Raw genomic sequence first — 16,847 nt, 5'->3', positions numbered from 1 at the left:
ATTTATTGAGCGCCTTTCACGTCGGGAGGACGTCCCACAGCGCCGATCACTCAGGACTGCGGCTCCAGTACTGCACTGCACTGCACACACTGTGGCGCGGGATGATGACGCGCTGCTGTATGCGACTGTCTTCCCGCTCCTCACAGACCCCCTCACACACACACACACACAGACCCTCACACACACACACAGACCCTCACACACACACACACACAGACCCCCTCACACACAGACCCTCACCACACACAGACCCTCACACACCACACACACACACACACACACACAGACCCTCACACACACACCCACACACACACACAGACCCTCACACACACAGTGAGACACAGACCCTCACACACACACACACACAGACCCTCACACAGACCCTCACACACACACACACAGACCCCTCACACACACACACACACAGACCCTCACACACACACACACACACAGACCCTCGGCTGAGAGGCGGTCAGTGAGGCCTCGGACTGGACAGACTGTGTGAGCGGCTGAGGGGCCGCGCGGGAGGCGCTATGGCCGTCCTGTCCCCGCCTCAGCCCAACTACCTCCTGGTGAGTCACCCCGAGAGCGGCCCGAGGGGGGGCGGCCCGGGGGGGGGGGCGGCCCGGGGGGGGGGGGGCGGCCCGGGGGGGGGGGGCCCGGGGGGGGGGGGGCGGCCCGGGGGGGGGGGGGCGGCCCGGGGGGGGGAGGGGGGGGGAGCGGCGGCTCCGGGATCCGCCACATTCAGGTTATTGTTGTTGTTGTTGTTACAGTCTTTGCTTAAAGCCGATTGTTCAAACAAACCGATTGCGCAGCGATGCCATGACCTGGTGAAGGCGATGGAAGACTATTCCCCCAAGGTCTGTGTGTGGGGCAGTGTAGTGACTGTGTGTGTGGGGAGGGGAGTAGTGACTGTGGGGAGGTGTAGTGACTGTGGGGAGGTGTAGTGACTGTGGAGGAGGTGTAGTGACTGTGGAGGAGGTGTAGTGACTGTGGAGGTGTAGTGACTGTGTGGAGGAGGTGTAGTGACTGTGGAGGGTGTAGTGACTGGGGGGGGGTTGTAGTGACTGTGGGGGTTGTAGTGACTGGGGGGGGTGTAGTGACTGGGGGGGTGTAGTGACTGGGGGGGGGTGTAGTGACTGGGGGGGGGTAGTGACTGGGGGGGGGTGTAGTGACTGGGGGGGGTGTAGTGACTGGGGGGGGGTGTAGTGACTGGGGGGGGTAGTGACTGGGGGAGGTGTAGTGACTGGGGGGGGTGTAGTGACTGGGGGGGGGGGGGGTGTAGTGACTGGGGGGGGTAGTGACTGGGGGGGTAGTGACTGTGGGGAGGTGTAGTGACTGTGGGGGGGGTGTAGTGACTGTGGGGAGGTGAAGTGACTGGGGGGGTGTAGTGACTGGGGGGAGGTGTAGTGACTGTGCTGCGCTGTGCTGATTGATGGCAGGAGCTGCAGGTGGTGTTCCCCTGGTTGGTAGAGAACGTGTTTGGGAGTCTGGACGGCAGCGTTGTGGGTTGGAACCTGCGGTTCCTGTACAGTCGGACACACCCGACCGACTTCAACACCGTCAGCGAGTTTCTGGATCCCGGGTAAGAGTGTCCACATCTGCTGTCACCGCTCTGGGGAGAGAGCGCGAGACGGTCACACATGAAGGGAGGGCGTGACGGTGAGGATGATGATGATGACGATGGCCTCTTCTCTCTCTGACAGTGGGCCGATGATGAGGTTGGTTTACAGACTTCAGGCTGAAGACTATAAGTATGAATTCCCAATCTCCTACCTTCCAGTAAGTGCAGTGGGGGGGCCGTGGGCCTCGTGTGGTAATTATTATTTTATTATTATTATACTAAGGGCTGATCTGTGGGTACGTTTCCCTTCCAGCAGCACATGTGTGTGTGTGTGTGTGTGTGTGTCCTGGCAGGGGAGGGTGGCTGGGGGTGAGGAAGTGTGATGTCCTGCTCACTGTTGGGGGGGGGTCGGGGGTGAGTTTTGGTGATGGTGATGTTGAGTGTTTTATTGCTCAGGGTCCTGTGAGGGCGTCTATTCAGGAAGGTGTTCTGCCCGATTGCCCACTCTACCACAATAAGCTGCACTTCCCTTTGGTTGGGATGTCAGCCCTGAGCCTTTCATTCAGTATCCTTTCACTGGACTTGGATCGATTTCCCTTGGTGTGTGTGTGTGTGTGTGAGTGTAGGGGGGAGGGGTGAAACTGTGTGGGTGGGGCGTGAGGCTGTCTGTGTGTAGGGGGGGGGGTGAAGCTGTGTGTGTGGGTGAGGCTGTGTATGTGTGTGTAGGGTGGGGGGGGGGAGGATGTTAGTTATTTAATATTCCTGTATGTGGTCCTTGACCCGAGCCACCAGATCCCTTTGAATATTACCTGCTGAATTTCGCCATTCACCTCATCGCTCCGAGGGTGAGTGGGTCAGGATGTGGGTCAACAACAACAACAGCTGTGTGTGTGTGTAGCCTTTATACTGTCCCAAGTGGGTAAACTGAGGCCTGTCGTGTTAGGCTTCTGGCTTGCGCACATGCCGTGCTAACCGTGAACCCAGGTGCACAGGCTGAACCAGCTCAGTGCGGCTCCAGGAGCTGTAAGTAGTCAGTAAAACCAAGTCATGAACCTCAAGCCTGACTGGACATTGTCCTGATGGTTCGCTCGGCCCCCACAACCTCCGCAGACCAGAATAGCTGATGTTGGAACAGCCTGGCAGTGAGAGCAGCTGGCGTGGGGGAACAGGAGCTGAGGGGATGGATGGGAACCAGTCAGGACACAGGTGAGCAATGGCCGTGGAACCTAACCCAATGCTGGGGAACGGGAGCCTTTGTGCAGGAAAATGAGGCGTCAGTGCAGGGTCGCAGGAACTTTACTGTGAGGAGAGGGACAGAGAGCGGCAGTTTCCCCAGTGGGTAAAGCTCTTTGAGATGCTATCCTGTGTAAAGCCCGGCCTATAGGTGCAAGCTGTTGTTGTTGGTTTGCATCATTGGGTGGAGAGTGGAGGCTGATGTGTGGTTCCGGTCCCTCGTGATGTCCCTGATAACGCAGTGTCCCACTCCATTCCCGTTACAGAGCTTCCCAGTTGGGCACATCAGCACCTCAGACAGTGCCTACTTCATTCTGGTGGACAGGTACCTCAACTACTTCCTGCCCATGGAGGGCAGTGTCCCCCCAGCACCGTTCATCTCCGGCTGTGGAGCTGTATCCCCTCCGGCCCCCAGGTAACCCTCACTGTCTCCCCCCCCCCCCCCATCGGTTTGAATCCCGGCAGGGCAAAATCTTAGGCAAATTTCCTTACTCCACGCGCCAATGCTTTTACCTCGCAGTAAGTAGGAACCCAGATGTTAGTCGATTGGTGGATTGCTTTCCGGGCTAATAATCCTTCAAAAAAAGTCACTCAATCCACGACTGTTTGTGGGACGCTGCTGTGCGCAATTGGCTGCCGCGTTTCATCCATAAAATACACTTTATAGTATATTCTGTGAAGTGCTTTGAGACGTCTCAATTATGTAATAAGGTGCTGTATCAAATGCAGGGATTAGAGATTATTATAATAATCTGGACAGAGACTTTGGTGTCCCTCCCTCCCTCCCTCACTCACTGGCTTTGTGTTCTCTCTGCTCCAGAGCTCAGACGGTCCCGTTCACATCCTACACCGGGCCACACACCAGTCTCCTCAAGCGCCATATCTCTCACCAGCCCTCGGTCACCACAGACCCGGCCGCACAGGAGATCTGGCGATCAGAGATGCTGCTTCAGGTGAGTGACTGCAGCTACAGTGCCAGAAGGTATCTGCCTCCCATGGAACCACACCCAGGGGGAGCCGCCATCAGGAGGGAAGGGGTGGGGTTTTTACCCTGTTAGTGAGACCTGGGGTGGTCAGTACACACACACACTGAACCCTATTAGTGAGACACACTTACACATTAAGCCGTGACTCATCCTTTCCCTCCTGTGTTGCAGATCTTTGTAGAAATGTGGCTCCATCATTATTCCCTGGAATTATATCAGAAAATGCAGTCGCCTCAGGCCAAGGTACGTGCCTGCTGTTCATCACATATTCTCAGCGCACTTTTGATCAACTGCTGGCTTGTTGTTTAGCTGTGCCTCTCTCTGTGCCTTTCTCTGCTGGTCTCAGTGCCTCGATGCTCTTCTAGTTATTGATCGGCTTTTGCAAACCAGCTGGCTAACCTGCTTTCCTGCGGCTGTATAAGCAAGCTCTGGTATGTTACCGGCTCTCGAAGCTGCTTCAACATGTTTATGAAGAGCCAGTTGCTGTGTGTGGGGGGGAGGGAGAGGAAAGGCTCTCTGATAGTTTCAGGGTTAATGTTATCTGGTTTGGGGAACACATACTCTGCCACAAGGCTGATATTTTGCCAATCTGTAGCAGTAACCATTGTTAGCCACAGGTGAGCTTACAGTACAGTGGTCAGGGCTGGGTGCGGAGAGAAGGATGGAGAGAGGAGCTGCATGTTCTGGACTATAGAAAGTTCTGAATTGGCAGATTGCCTTTAAACCCGCCCCGGTCTCCTGTGTAGATGCTGAGCTGTCCTGTGAGGGGGCAGCCAGTGCTGCACAGGGAGCTGTGGGGTAGCTCTGCATGGCTTTATGGTTGTGGCTCTGACTGCATGTGCATTGGTTCTGCATCATTGTATTTTTCTCTCTTCTGAGCATGTTGTGGTTTCGGTGCTGACTGACTGACTGGCTTGTGTCACTGCGGTTCCAGCCCAGGGCGCAGGTATTCACATCATTAAAGTCAACCAACAGCTAACTCCTTAACCCCGTGAGGACTGCGACCTCCTGTCACGCTCAAAGTGGGGGGTGGGGGCGGGGGAGAGAGTGGGTGCTGGTAAATCCATCACCGTGAAAACATTTAGATTTTTGGTCCTCAGAGGGTTATATTAACCTGACCTGCTTGCTGTTTAATTTAACCCTTTACTGCGGCCGGTTCCTGTCTGTCTGTCGATGATCTTAAGGCAGTGAATGGTGTTAGAATTCTGATGTTGATATATTTGTGCCCAGGCAAGGTTTAACCCCTGCACTGCTGCTGGCCTGTGTGTGTGCGTGTGCGTGAGGTGGAAACCTACAGTACACCTCCGCTCACTGCGAGGCTAAAACAGTGAGGCAGTGAAGTGTCCAAAACCCTCCTTCGAAAAAGTAAAGCACAGTTACAGGTCGGCAGAGTGGGGGTTAAACCTGTAGGGCTACATGTGTCAGTCTGTGTGTGTGTGTTAGATTGTCTGTGTGTTAGTGTGTATGTGTCAGTGTGTGTTAGAGCGTGTATGTGTCAGTGTCACTGTGTTACTGTGTGTGTCTCAGTCTGCGTGTATCTGTGTGAGTGTCAGTGTGTACGTGTCAGTGTGTGTTGTGTCAATGTGTGTGTGTAAATACTCAGTGATGAAGTGTTTTTGCCTGCCGTTACTCAGTGTGTGTAATGTTTCTCTCTCTCTTTCTGTGTGATTAATGCCTGTCCCTGTGTGGTGTGTGTTCTCTGGATGTTAACCCCTCAGTTGGAGGTGCTGCGTTACCGTCTGGGTGTTTGCAGTACTCCGTACAGCACCACAACGCTGCCAGCTCACGGCACCTTCCACACCTACCAAGTACCTGTTTATTTTATTCTCTCTCTCTGTCTCTCTCTCTCATTTTTTTTTATTCTCACAAGCCACACAGTGAAAGCTGCCCCTCGTTCGAGCACTGACTGCCGTCAGCAGCCAACACTGACTCCAACCCGGAGATAAAGCCTGATTTCCCCCCACGTGGCTGTCGGTGGTTTTCACCATGTCTCTCTGTATGTGCATCAGTCTCTCTCTCTCTGTGTATCAGTGTCCCTCTCTCTCTCTCTCTGTGTATCAGTGTCTCTCTCTGTGTGTGTATCATGTCTCTCTCTCTGTATCAGTGTCTCTCTCTCTCTCTCTCTGTGTATCAGTGACTGTGTTTTAACCCAATCATCTTCCTGGGGTCACAGTCCCGGCAGCTTGAATTATTAACTGGAAAATCTCACCACCTCACCTGGTTCTGCTGCTCGAATCCCATCCGTTGTGTACATCTCTCTCTTTCTCTCTCTCTCTCTCTGCACGTCAGCATGTTGGAATGAGTGGGAATGATCCCAGAGCACGTTTTTTGGGGAGTGAGTTGGATTTTAAGGAATGGGAACAGGAATTGAACCTAAAAAGGAGAAAAAAATTCTCTGCAAACATTCAAATGCCCAAACCTGCTGCGGTGGGGTGGGGGTGGTGTGAGGGATCAGTGAACCAGCCCAGACAGTTCCCGCTATTACGTGGGGATGGTGTGTTATTCCGTGTCTCCCGGTGGCTTTAGTGATCTGCGCGCGGCTGAGTGTGTTTCCCGCCCACAGGAGCCCTTCACCCCCACAGAGGAGCACGTCCTGACGGTGCGGCTTCTGATCAAACACCTGCACTCGTTCTCCTGCTGCCTGAGTGGCCCCGAGACCCCCGGGCCCTCCTCCTCTGCTCACCCGCACACCAACAGCCCCCTAGAGGACTTCAAGAGGTTCGTCCTTAAACAACAATAATGTTCACAGTGGGCACAAACCACGACACCTGCACGCTGCACAGCGTAGTGACTGTGATTGGCTGTCTGTGCTGCCGGAGTCACTCTTTGCTCTGGGTTTCAGTGTGGATTCACGTTGTGTTACCTAATCTCTGCTATTGGAGAGGTGTCTCTCTGACATATTGCCGTGTCTCTGATGTGCTGAGTTTCAGTGAGTTTCCCTATGACTCTCCAGGCTCGCCATTCCCCGCTTCGTTCAGCACAAGTTCTACGTATTCCTGCAGCACTGTTTTGGACATTGGCCGCTGGACGCCTCCTTCAGAGCTGTATGTATCTCCTTCCTGTGCGTGTTGCCTCCCTGTGTGTGTATCCTATGTGTATGTGTGTGTATCGCCTCCCTGTGTACATATGCAATATAAAATTACATTTACACAGTACCTTTCATTCCAGCCGGTGAGGTTAAACACTGATGATTGTCTTCTCTTCGCTTGTATTTGTATCAGAGAGAAGTATCCTTGTATCCATGTGTGTAATTATGTGGACACCCAATGATTGTTTTCCTACCTCGTCTCTTTCCCTCTCTCTGTTTCTCTCTCCCGTTTACCTCCCATCTCTCTGTCTCTCTAGGTGTTGGAGACATGGCTCAGCTACCTGCAGCCCTGGAGATATGCGTCCGAGCGAGTGGCTCACACCCACGAGCAGGCTGACCGCAGTGTGCCTGACAAATGGTAATGAACAACTTTACTTTTCATTCCCAGCTTTCATTTCATTTGTTCACTCAATCCACGACTGTTTGTGGGACACTCACTGCTGTGCACAATTGGCTGCCGCGTTTCACCCACAAAATACACAGTCACTACACTTTACAGTATATTCTGTTACACACTTTGGGAACGGCTCAACGACGTGAAGAGTTGCTGTAAATGCAAGGATTATTGTTATTATAAATTAAGGGCTCAGAGCTGCTGCTGTGTATAGATGTGAACTGTTGTGCTGCTCCCAGGGCCCCCTTCGTGCAGGAGAACCTACTGCTCTACACACGGCTGTTCCAGGGCTTTGTGAGCCGGGCCCTGCGCACAGACCTGGTCAGCCCCCGCAACGCGTTGATGGTTTACCGTGTGGCAAAGGTGTACAGTCAGCCTAACCTCGCCGAGCTGGTCAGTGAAGGTGAGCACCACCCAGCGGGCAAAGGAGGAGGCCATTCAGCCCCTCCAGCTCATTCCACCATTCTGTTAGACTGTTATGGCTGATTTGTACAACTCGAAAGAACTCTAGCCAGAGCTGTTACACAAAGAGTGTGAGCACGGAGCTCACTGCCCACAGCGCTGGCTGATTGTCAGGAGAGATGTGTTTAAGATGGTTAATCACATATTGGAACATAGAAACAGGAGGAGGCCATTCAGCCCCTCGAGCCTGTTACGCCATTCTATAAGATCTGTACATCAAGTTCAATTACCTGCCTTTGCCTCGTATCGCTTAATACCCTGACCTCACAAACATCTCTCCACCTCAGTCTTGAAGATGTGAATGAATCCAGCCACAATCCACAGGCTTTTGGCGGAGAGAGAGAGTTCCAGATTTACAATGGAGGGGGAGGGAGAAGGGAGAGAGGGGGAAAGGAGTGGGGGGGTAGGGGAGGGAGTGGAGAGAGAAGGGAGAGAGTGGGAGGCAGGGAGGTTAGGAGGGAGGGAGAAAGGGGAGGGAGAGAGGAGGGGAGGGAAGAGTGGGACAAACTGGCTGGGGAATGGCTTGTTACTGTGTGACTTTGTAACGGGAGTTTTTTTTTGTGACGATAGCCGAGAACCTGCTGCTGGAGCCCGACCACATCCACCCATCCCGGCAGCACCGTGCGTACACACCCTCGGCGCTGGGTGGCAGCTTCCTGGCCCCGTGGCAATCGCCGGTGCCAGACGCCTCCTTCAGGGTGAAGAGTCATGTCTACAACCTGGAGGGTCAGAACTGTGATTATAAACCCATGTTCGGCACCGAGATGAGGAGCCTGGTGAGTCCCGCTCACTCGCACAGCGTCCACCCCGCAGCGTACACACACACACACAGCACTGATCTCACAGTGTATACACACACACTTGGCACTGAGCTGATGTACGTGATGTGGCCGCACTCTCTGCAGGTGCTGAAGCTGGCGCAGTTGATTGCGTTGGCCAAACAGACGGCAAAGTCTATCTCGAAGCAGAGTGCGGAACAGACAGCTGGAGCGGGGCTGCTGGCATTGCTGGGATTGTCCGGTTCCAGTCTTGGCAACGCCGGTTACTGCGGCTCTGACCTGTACGACCTGGGACCCGACGGCATCAGGAAAACAGACGAGTATTTGGAGAAGTCGCTGGAGTATTTGTGCAACATGTTCCGGGTAAATGTCAAGGTTGTGTCCACGAGAGACTCTGGGTTTGGGTGAGTGGTCAGGTGGAAGCCAGGGGAGGGATGGGGGCTCCGCACGCAGCCTCCCCCTCTCTTCAGATAGATATTTATTAGGTCAGGGTATCAAGAGAAATGGGACAAGGACGGGTAATTGGAGTTGAGGTTGAGATCAGCCATGATCTTATAGAATGGCGGAACAGGCTCGAGTGGCTGAATGGCCTCCTGTTCCTATGTCCCTTTCCCACCCGGTGCTCAGCCGTTCGCAGTCACTGACTAATGATTGCTCCAGGATAGGCGTGGATATTTCTCACCTTCTTCAGGTATTAAACCATTGATTAAATCATCAGTGGTTTAATACCTGAAGAAACATTTGTTTCTTCATTTCAACAAACATCAACAACTTCAACAAACATTTGTTGGTGAAATATGAAAGGTTGACCTTGTGCTGTTTGTCTCTGCAGTTAAACCCCTCGCAGGTCAGCCAGCTGTCCAGCAGTGTGGGGGCGGCCAGTGAGGAGAGCAGCCAGCCCAGCCTCCCTGACTGTGTGCAGGGAGACCACGGGCTGATCCTCACCCCACTGGGCAGATACCAGGTACGATAAACCTCCACTCTCAGTTACACTGTGTGTGTGTGTATGGGGGGGGGGGGGGGAAGATACTGATGTGTGCAATTGTCTATCTTGTTTCACCCATAAAATAGTGAATCACTTTACAGTGTATCCTGTGAAGCGCTTTGAGATCTCAACAGTGTGATAAGGTGCTTTGTCAAATGCAAGGATTATTATTATTCAGGCTGACAAATTCCAGATTGTTTCAATTTCAGTCCCTCCTGTGTGATCTTTTCTAAGACTGGGTGGAATTCTGTATGCTGTTTACATTGGGGGGGGGGGGGAGGATAACCCAAGGAGGTCAGCACTGACTATAGATGAAGTGATGGGTGAGAGTTGTGGCTGAGATGTGACAGACTGAGGTAATTGTTTGCAGATCATCAATGGACTGCGGCGCTTTGAGATCGAGTATCAGGGAGACCCTGAGCTCCAGCCCATCCGCAGCTTTGAGAGTAGTGTCCTCGTCCGCCTGCTGTTTAAACTCTCGTCAGCCATCAACCAGCGAGTAAGTCTATCTGTCTGACTCCCCCCCCCCCCCCCCCCCCCCATCTCTCTCTCTCTCCCTCCCTCCCTCTGTCTGTCTCTCTCCCCATCGCTCCTTTCTCTCTCTGAGCAATAACACGAGAAAGAGATGAATGTAGATGAGTAATGACGAGTGATCTAACTCGTGTCTCTGTGCTTTTTTTTCTTTGCTGTAGTTCTGTGGTGAGCTGGCTGCGCTGTGCCAGCGGGAGACCTTTGTGGGGAGGCTGATGAGCTGGTGCCTGGTGCCGCCGGAGCGGAGCAGCAAGGCCCGATGTAGCCCCCTGACACCTCACTCACCCCCCCAGCCACGGGTCAGCCTGCGATTCCTGGCCAGTTACCGCACTCTGTCCTCCCTCTGCCTCCTGCTACTCATCGGCTATTACTTCAACATGTGCCCTGCCCTGTCCCTGCTCCTGCTCCTGGGTGGGGGCTTTCTCTACGCTGCCGTGCAGACCCTCCTCACTCAGCACCGGAGGCCACATCAATCCTGATATTAATGCCCAAGAAATTCCTGTTTTTTCTGGTTAGAAAAATATTTTTTACGCTGCTTTCTCCACAGCGGAAATTGTTTTATATAAAGTGTCAAAACCAACACTGAGCTTTTGCGAATTTTGTATGAAATTAAACTGGTGACGGTTTTGTAAGAAAGTGGAATCCTGCGATCACTTCTGGTGAAGGAGAAAGAACATGATATTCTGCTTAACAATAAATAAATATTCCCGGAGTGACAGCTCAGACAAGGCCAGATTTGATCAGGTCTGATTTTGTTTGGTGTTGTGCAGTGTGGAGGTGGGCGACAGGTGCCGTTGCCCGTTATTAGATGCTGGACCGTGGGAACAGTATAAGGAAGTTTAATGCATAGTGAGGTGATTTGTACTGTACAGAAACCCACGTGGCGGCTGGTGTGTGTGTGAGCAGCGTGCGGTCACTAGGGGGCAGCACTGGCTCTGTGTTACAGCATCACAATAAAACCTTCCGGTAACGACTCTTCTGCACAGTCTGGACTCGCTTCTGCCGCTCGGACACCCTGTTCCCCACCGTCTGCTTCAGAGCTGGGAGCACAACCCTGTCTGCTATGGGCAGCCGGCTGTCTGGCCTGGGGAGGGAAACCAGGGTCAGTGTGGGGGGGAGGCAGGGGCACAGGGCAGGGTCTCCCTCTCAGGGGGCACTGCCCTCTCAGGGCACAGCACTGAGGACTGTTGGAAACTTACATTTTTTTTGATGAATGTCTCAGAGGCACTTTGGGGAGTCGCATCCCATCGTTCTGTCTAGAAGGAAAAACACATTCAGACGGCTGGTTGGGGGTTGGGAGCAATTTGTTTTCCACATTGAGGTTTTTAAGTATACTCGGCCGAGGTGTTAGCTAAACCTGTGAGCCTCCCACCCGCCCAGTGTCACACCAGCCACAACCACTGGGCAACGTGTACAATATTCCCCCCACTCCACAAGCAAAGCTCCAGTGTATAAGGTTAGGATCGTGGTGTGATCAGGGTGAAGGCTGCTGATCAGAAGAATCCAGTAACACGTTCACATGGATAACCTGTAACCAATAACCGGCAATTGCTGTGGTAAATGAATCAGTTAATCGCCAGAGAACATTTCAGCTGGACTTTAGTTACAAAGGGCGCAGTGGGGGCACAGACAGTATGGTGGGCAGCTCTGGTGAATGTGGGCAACATTTCGGTTTGGTTATAAAAACTGAATTAAAGCTGTTTCCAGTAAAGACAATGAATGAGGTAAAAACCCTGACCTGTGCTCAGCGAGGTAGGCCTTGGCCAGGAGATAGGCATCTGGAGACCACTTGTTGGCAAACAGGATCTCTCCCAGATTGGTCTTCAGGCGAAGCAGCTGAGAAAGGCCGTTACACACGTCATGTTTAGCTCTCACCCCGGCCAATAACAACAACATTACACTCTCACCAGTGCTCTCGCTCATCTGTAACACTGAGAACCTATGATGTGAGTAACAGGATCAACAGGACAGAGGTGTGGCCCCAACATCACATCCCATCACATGGGGGTCAACTGGTCACATTGTTCATTCTGTAACTTGTCACCAGCATTTGTCTTGTGTAGTAAATGTGAACTAGTTAATTGCAAACGAACATTTCAGTTGGACGTTGGTTGTGGCCGGACAGGACACTGGGAATAGGCTTTGGTTACCCAGCGCTGTGGGATGCGATATAAAACAAGTTGTTGTTACCTCCCGAGACTGCAGGTCGCTGGTGCTGTGCATGTGCTGGATGATGAGCTGGCACTCCTGCAGGGTGGGTGGGCGAGGAGGCAGTGAGTGATTGATCTGGACCAGGAGGGGCGTCAGTGATATGATCAGCATCTGTGTGTGGTCCAGGGCCCCAGGCAGAGCCATCACCGGCTGGGCAACCTCCCCTCTCCAGCTCCTGCCACAGGGAAAGAGATGTCTATTAGTGGCCACAACATACAGCTTTCTCTGTTCTGTGTCAGCAGTACGAGTGCTGTTTGTGAGCACTGTAACTGCATATCAGTCAGGGAGCGAAGCTTATGGTGAATTTCTGGCCTGCAAACTAGTCACTACACGCTACAGTGAATACTGTGAAGCGCTCTGAGACGTGCTGCTGATGTGGAAGGTGTTGGGGTTGTTATTATTTACCTGTGATCGTCTTTGTCAGTGCAGAGCCTCTGAGCCGACCCCTCCTCCGTCTGTACAGCGCAGGGCAGTCGGCTGGGCCGCGCCTGGGCTCTGTCTGTAACACAACACAATCAGGAGGCAGTGAGGCACTTGGGAGCTATTCCTAATTGTCCAAGCTTATCCCGCTGCGAGTTGGAGCAACTACAGCCGGCCCACAGGACCTTTTACATCAAGTGTGAGCGCCAGAGGAACTGGTGGGGCCATAGCAATCTCAGATCAATCACCTTACAAGCCCTGGTTACCTTTTGGTGACATGAATAATGTCAAACCCAACACGACTGAAAGTCTGAGTGTGAGGAGAGCTGTGTGGTGGCTGTTTACCTGTGGAATATTCTCCAGGACTTGGCTGAGCGCAGTCTGTAAATGAACTACTTTGAGAAATCCCAGAGGAGATCCTTTCTGGAATAAAACAAGTGCAATTTAAAACCTGCAAGAAACATACATCCAACACAAGACCCCGAATTCCAAGGTGGAAGTCAGCGTACAATGAGTCCGATATATATAGGAACAGGAGAAGGCCATTCAGCCTAGGCAGGAGCAGCCCCCACCCCAGACGGAGGGGCAGCACTAACAACACCAGCTCCCACAGCCAGTTTATCATCTCCCACTAGAGCCAGGCAGATCAGCAAACTCCTGCTCCACAGCCAACACTGTCTGGGACAATGGATCATTGCTGGCCATTTGCAAGCAGAGAATCCACTGTGGTCAGTCAGTGGAGAAGTCACAGAAATAACACCACACAATCACACAGTCATACCGTCACACAGTACACACAGTCACACTACACACAATCACTTACACACCATACATACTGATAAGGAACTTTACCATTTGGGCTTCTCGGGTTCATAATAATCTTAAAATGAAGATCTGTAGAAAAATACAAAAAGAAATGTCACGTGAGAATACAGACAAGAGGAAACGTGAGGAAGAATGGGTGTGTTTAGCGCCGGAGGCAAGATCCTCAACATTTTGAAGCTACACGACTGTTTGTGGGACGCTGCTGTGCACAATTGGCTGCTGCATTTATATCTCAGTAGAACGACTGTATCAAATATACAGTCATTCACTTTCAGTCTATTCTGTGAAGTGCTTTGAGACGTCTAGAAGACGTGAAAAGCGCTATATCAAATGCAAGTATTATTCTTTATTATATACCTTGTAATGTATTGTATTGAATAGCACAGGTTCCTTACCTTTGTTTTCCTGTTTAAGCAGCTCAATTTCCTCGTGCAGTTTGCCCAGAGTGTCCGAGTGCTGTTGCTGCAGGAATGTGAGGTTTTTCTCCAGGGCAGAAACTCTCTGCCAAGGGTCCACATCCTGATAGCCAAACAGCGGGTCACACTTGGCAGCAGCTCCATTTGTTGCTGTGTCTGTGGCCGGAGCAGCAGGAGGCAGAGGCTGGAGTTTGTCCTGCAGGAAAGCACGAGGGTAACGAGATTTATCCAGTATCCCGACACGGGACCACTGAGGTAGATTGCCCGGAGGGGGCAAGTTATTGCTTGACATTTCTCCAGAAGAGAACACTTTAAAATAGAATTCCAATTTTTTTTAGTTCTATTGAGTTACAAATCCAACCGAACCAGAGGCGACCAATAATAATAACTCCTGTCACAAGCTGTTTGTCCAAGTTGCAAAAAATAACAAGCTTTCAATTTGTGTTTCTTTTTGTCAACCGATTATTACATACATCTAGATAAATACACAGCAGATTTGTCTTTTATTATTAAACCTTCTGCTTTCAGACTTTATATGTATTATCTTAAAAACAAGAGTTGCTAGACTGAAAGTTTACTGCACTTTTTATGCTTATATTGCAACACAAAAAAAACATTAAAAACTAACAGATGTCTCATGATAAATATTTTTTTTTCCTAATAGTTAAACGTTGGCTCACAAACATCCAGGGCAAAAACTCTAAAAGTCTTAGCACAAACTTTGGTCTTTAACTGAATGTCAGACGATTCTATCTCCGGCCTCTTGAATTGCCTTTGAATTCCAGGTTTCCTTATTTTCAAATAAATTTTTCCGGCTGTTTTCAACATGTTTGGGTGCTCGCTGCAGAATCCGTTCAACAGCCCATTTTGGGGATCAATCTGAGCGAATTGCTCTTTTACAACAGTCTCATAAGATCACAACTTTCAACCACTGTGGGAGAGGGAAATGCTAATTAATTCATTTATATTCTTCAAACTTTTTCCAAACAACTGCAATCTGTTGTCAAGTACAGTGACTCCACTTAATTGTATATTGATCGGACAATAATTGAAGAGCAATTTCCAGCTACTGAAAGTTCACTATTTGTTTGTGTGGTTTTACACTCCACTCAGATAGTTGCATAATACTTAGTTTGAATGAAAGACAGAAAGTTGATTTCTTCTGTACCTGTATAATTGGTTTGGATAATTGCTTTGGTTGAGGAGTTGACTGTGTGGAGTGCATGTTTCGAGAGGCAGCGCAGCGCAGAGAGTGAGTCTGGGAATCAGGTCTTATGTTCTGAGCTTTGCTTCCTGGAAAATTTGCATTTGCGCTTTGGGACGTCCCCCTGACGTGAGGATTATTGTTATTACAGTGGAATACTTACAGTGGCTCACGGTTTACCTGCCCTGTCAACTGCGCAGTGGAGACTTGTTATTGATAAGAGTTTAGGGTGAGGAAGGGAACCTTCCCCCTCAGCGCCCACCAACCCTGACTGACGGGTCGGGTGGTCCGAGCTGGACAACAGGCAGCGGGAAAGCTCGGCCAGACACAGACACACAGACGGACACAGACACACAGACAGACACAGACAGACACAGACACACAGACAGACACAGACACACAGACGGACACACACACAGACGGACACAGACACACAGACAGACACACAGACGGACACAGACACACAGACGGACACAGACAGACACAGATACACAGACTCTCTCTCAAGGGCTGATATGTGGGGTTGAGCTGTCCCCCCCCCACCCCCTGTGGGGTTACCCCCCACCCTGAGCCGTGGCTGTCGCCAACCTGTGCCTCACCTGTAATGGGAGACGGTGAGTCAGGAGATCAATAATAATCATTTACAGATTATTATATTAATATTAGTTACAGTGACAGCGGACCAGTAACAACATAATGTGGAGCAATAACCGCGACACTGAGCCCCCGGGGGGGGGGGGGGGGGGGGGGGGGGGGGGACAGAGGGGGGGGACAGGGGGAGAGGGACAGGAGGAGAGAGAGAGGGGGGGACGGGGGGAGAGAGAGAGGGGGGGGACAGGGAGAGAGAGGGGGGGGGAGAGAGAGGGGGACAGGGGGAGAGAGAGAGGGGGGGGACAGGGAGAGAGAGGGGGGGGACAGGGGGGGGAGAGAGGGGGGACAGGGGGGAGAGAGAGAGGGGGACAGGGGGGAGAGAGAGAGGGGCCGCGCCGCCTCGGGCCGTGTGTCCGGGCGTCGGTGAGAGGTCGGTGCCCGGGGGGGGGGGGGGGGTCGCGGGTGCCCCGGTGAGGGGGGGGTCGCGGGTGCCCCGGGGGTGGGGGGGGGGGGGGGGGTCGCCTTCCGGACTCACCGCAGCTCCACAGCCCGAGCGGCGCCAACAACAGCTGTTGCTAAGGGCCAGAGTGGCCGTTGCTAAGCGTGAGAGTGGCGGTTGCTAGGGGGTGAGAATGATCGTTGTTAGGGGGCGATGGCCGTTGTTAGGGGGCGATGGCCGTTGTTAGGGGGCGATGGCCGTTGTTAGGGGGCGATGGCCGTTGTTAGGGGGCGATGGCCGTTGTTAGGGGGCGATGGCCGTTGTTAGGGGGCGATGGCCGTTGTTAGGGGGCGATGGCCGTTTTAGGGGCGATGGCCGTTGTTAGGGGGCGATGGCCGTTGTTAGGGGGCGATGGCCGTTGTTAGGGGGCGATGGCCGTTGTTAAGGGGCCTTTGCGGCTGATCCCAACATTTTTCTGAACACAGAAAACTCACCTCTGCTTTAGCCCCAACACTCCCCATCAGCCCCACCACTCCCCATCAGCCCCAACACCCCCCATCAGCCCCAACACTCCCCATCAGCCCCAACACTCCCCATCAGCCCCACACCCCCCATCAGCCCCACACACCCCCATCAGCCCCACACCCCCCATCAGCCCCACACCCCCCCATCAGCCCCACACCCCCCATCAGCCCCACACCCCCCATCAGCCCCACACC

General features: G+C 52.4%; 2 protein-coding genes across 4 annotated transcripts; one reads left to right on the top strand and one right to left on the bottom strand.

The window, feature by feature from the left end:
• Positions 1 to 414: 414 nt before the first annotated feature.
• smpd4 (sphingomyelin phosphodiesterase 4) lies at positions 415 to 10,996 on the top strand. 3 transcript variants are annotated; one of them, XM_042337555.1, is made up of 19 exons: positions 415 to 572; positions 774 to 860; positions 1,443 to 1,585; positions 1,707 to 1,782; positions 2,021 to 2,129; positions 2,357 to 2,409; positions 3,064 to 3,212; positions 3,618 to 3,750; positions 3,955 to 4,026; positions 5,502 to 5,591; positions 6,347 to 6,501; positions 6,737 to 6,827; positions 7,129 to 7,229; positions 7,505 to 7,668; positions 8,298 to 8,503; positions 8,633 to 8,869; positions 9,339 to 9,470; positions 9,862 to 9,990; positions 10,184 to 10,996. In XM_042337555.1, the coding sequence occupies exons 1-19, from the start codon at positions 534 to 536 to the stop codon at positions 10,499 to 10,501; spliced, it is 2,484 nt and encodes an 827-aa protein (XP_042193489.1). In that variant the 5' UTR covers positions 415 to 533; the 3' UTR covers positions 10,502 to 10,996. The 3 variants fall into 3 exon arrangements, with proteins under 3 accessions (XP_042193489.1, XP_042193490.1, XP_042193491.1); XM_042337556.1 differs by lacking the exon at positions 5,502 to 5,591; XM_042337557.1 differs by lacking the exons at positions 2,021 to 2,129; positions 2,357 to 2,409.
• Positions 10,846 to 16,285, bottom strand: si:ch211-222n4.2 (CCDC92 and CCDC74_C domain-containing protein). Its single transcript, XM_042337558.1, has 10 exons — positions 16,225 to 16,285; positions 14,615 to 14,825; positions 13,874 to 14,090; positions 13,506 to 13,547; positions 12,999 to 13,076; positions 12,639 to 12,732; positions 12,213 to 12,408; positions 11,761 to 11,858; positions 11,222 to 11,278; positions 10,846 to 11,106 (listed from the first exon to the last, which is right to left on the bottom strand). The coding sequence occupies exons 2-10, from the start codon at positions 14,720 to 14,722 to the stop codon at positions 10,971 to 10,973; spliced, it is 1,026 nt and encodes a 341-aa protein (XP_042193492.1). The 5' UTR covers positions 14,723 to 14,825; positions 16,225 to 16,285; the 3' UTR covers positions 10,846 to 10,970.
• Positions 16,286 to 16,847: the final 562 nt, after the last annotated feature.

The sequence above is a fragment of the Callorhinchus milii genome, unplaced genomic scaffold (assembly GCF_018977255.1).
Source record: "Callorhinchus milii isolate IMCB2004 unplaced genomic scaffold, IMCB_Cmil_1.0 Scaffold8, whole genome shotgun sequence".
Lineage (NCBI taxonomy): Eukaryota > Metazoa > Chordata > Chondrichthyes > Chimaeriformes > Callorhinchidae > Callorhinchus > Callorhinchus milii.
This window is presented reverse-complemented; position numbering and strand designations above follow the sequence as displayed.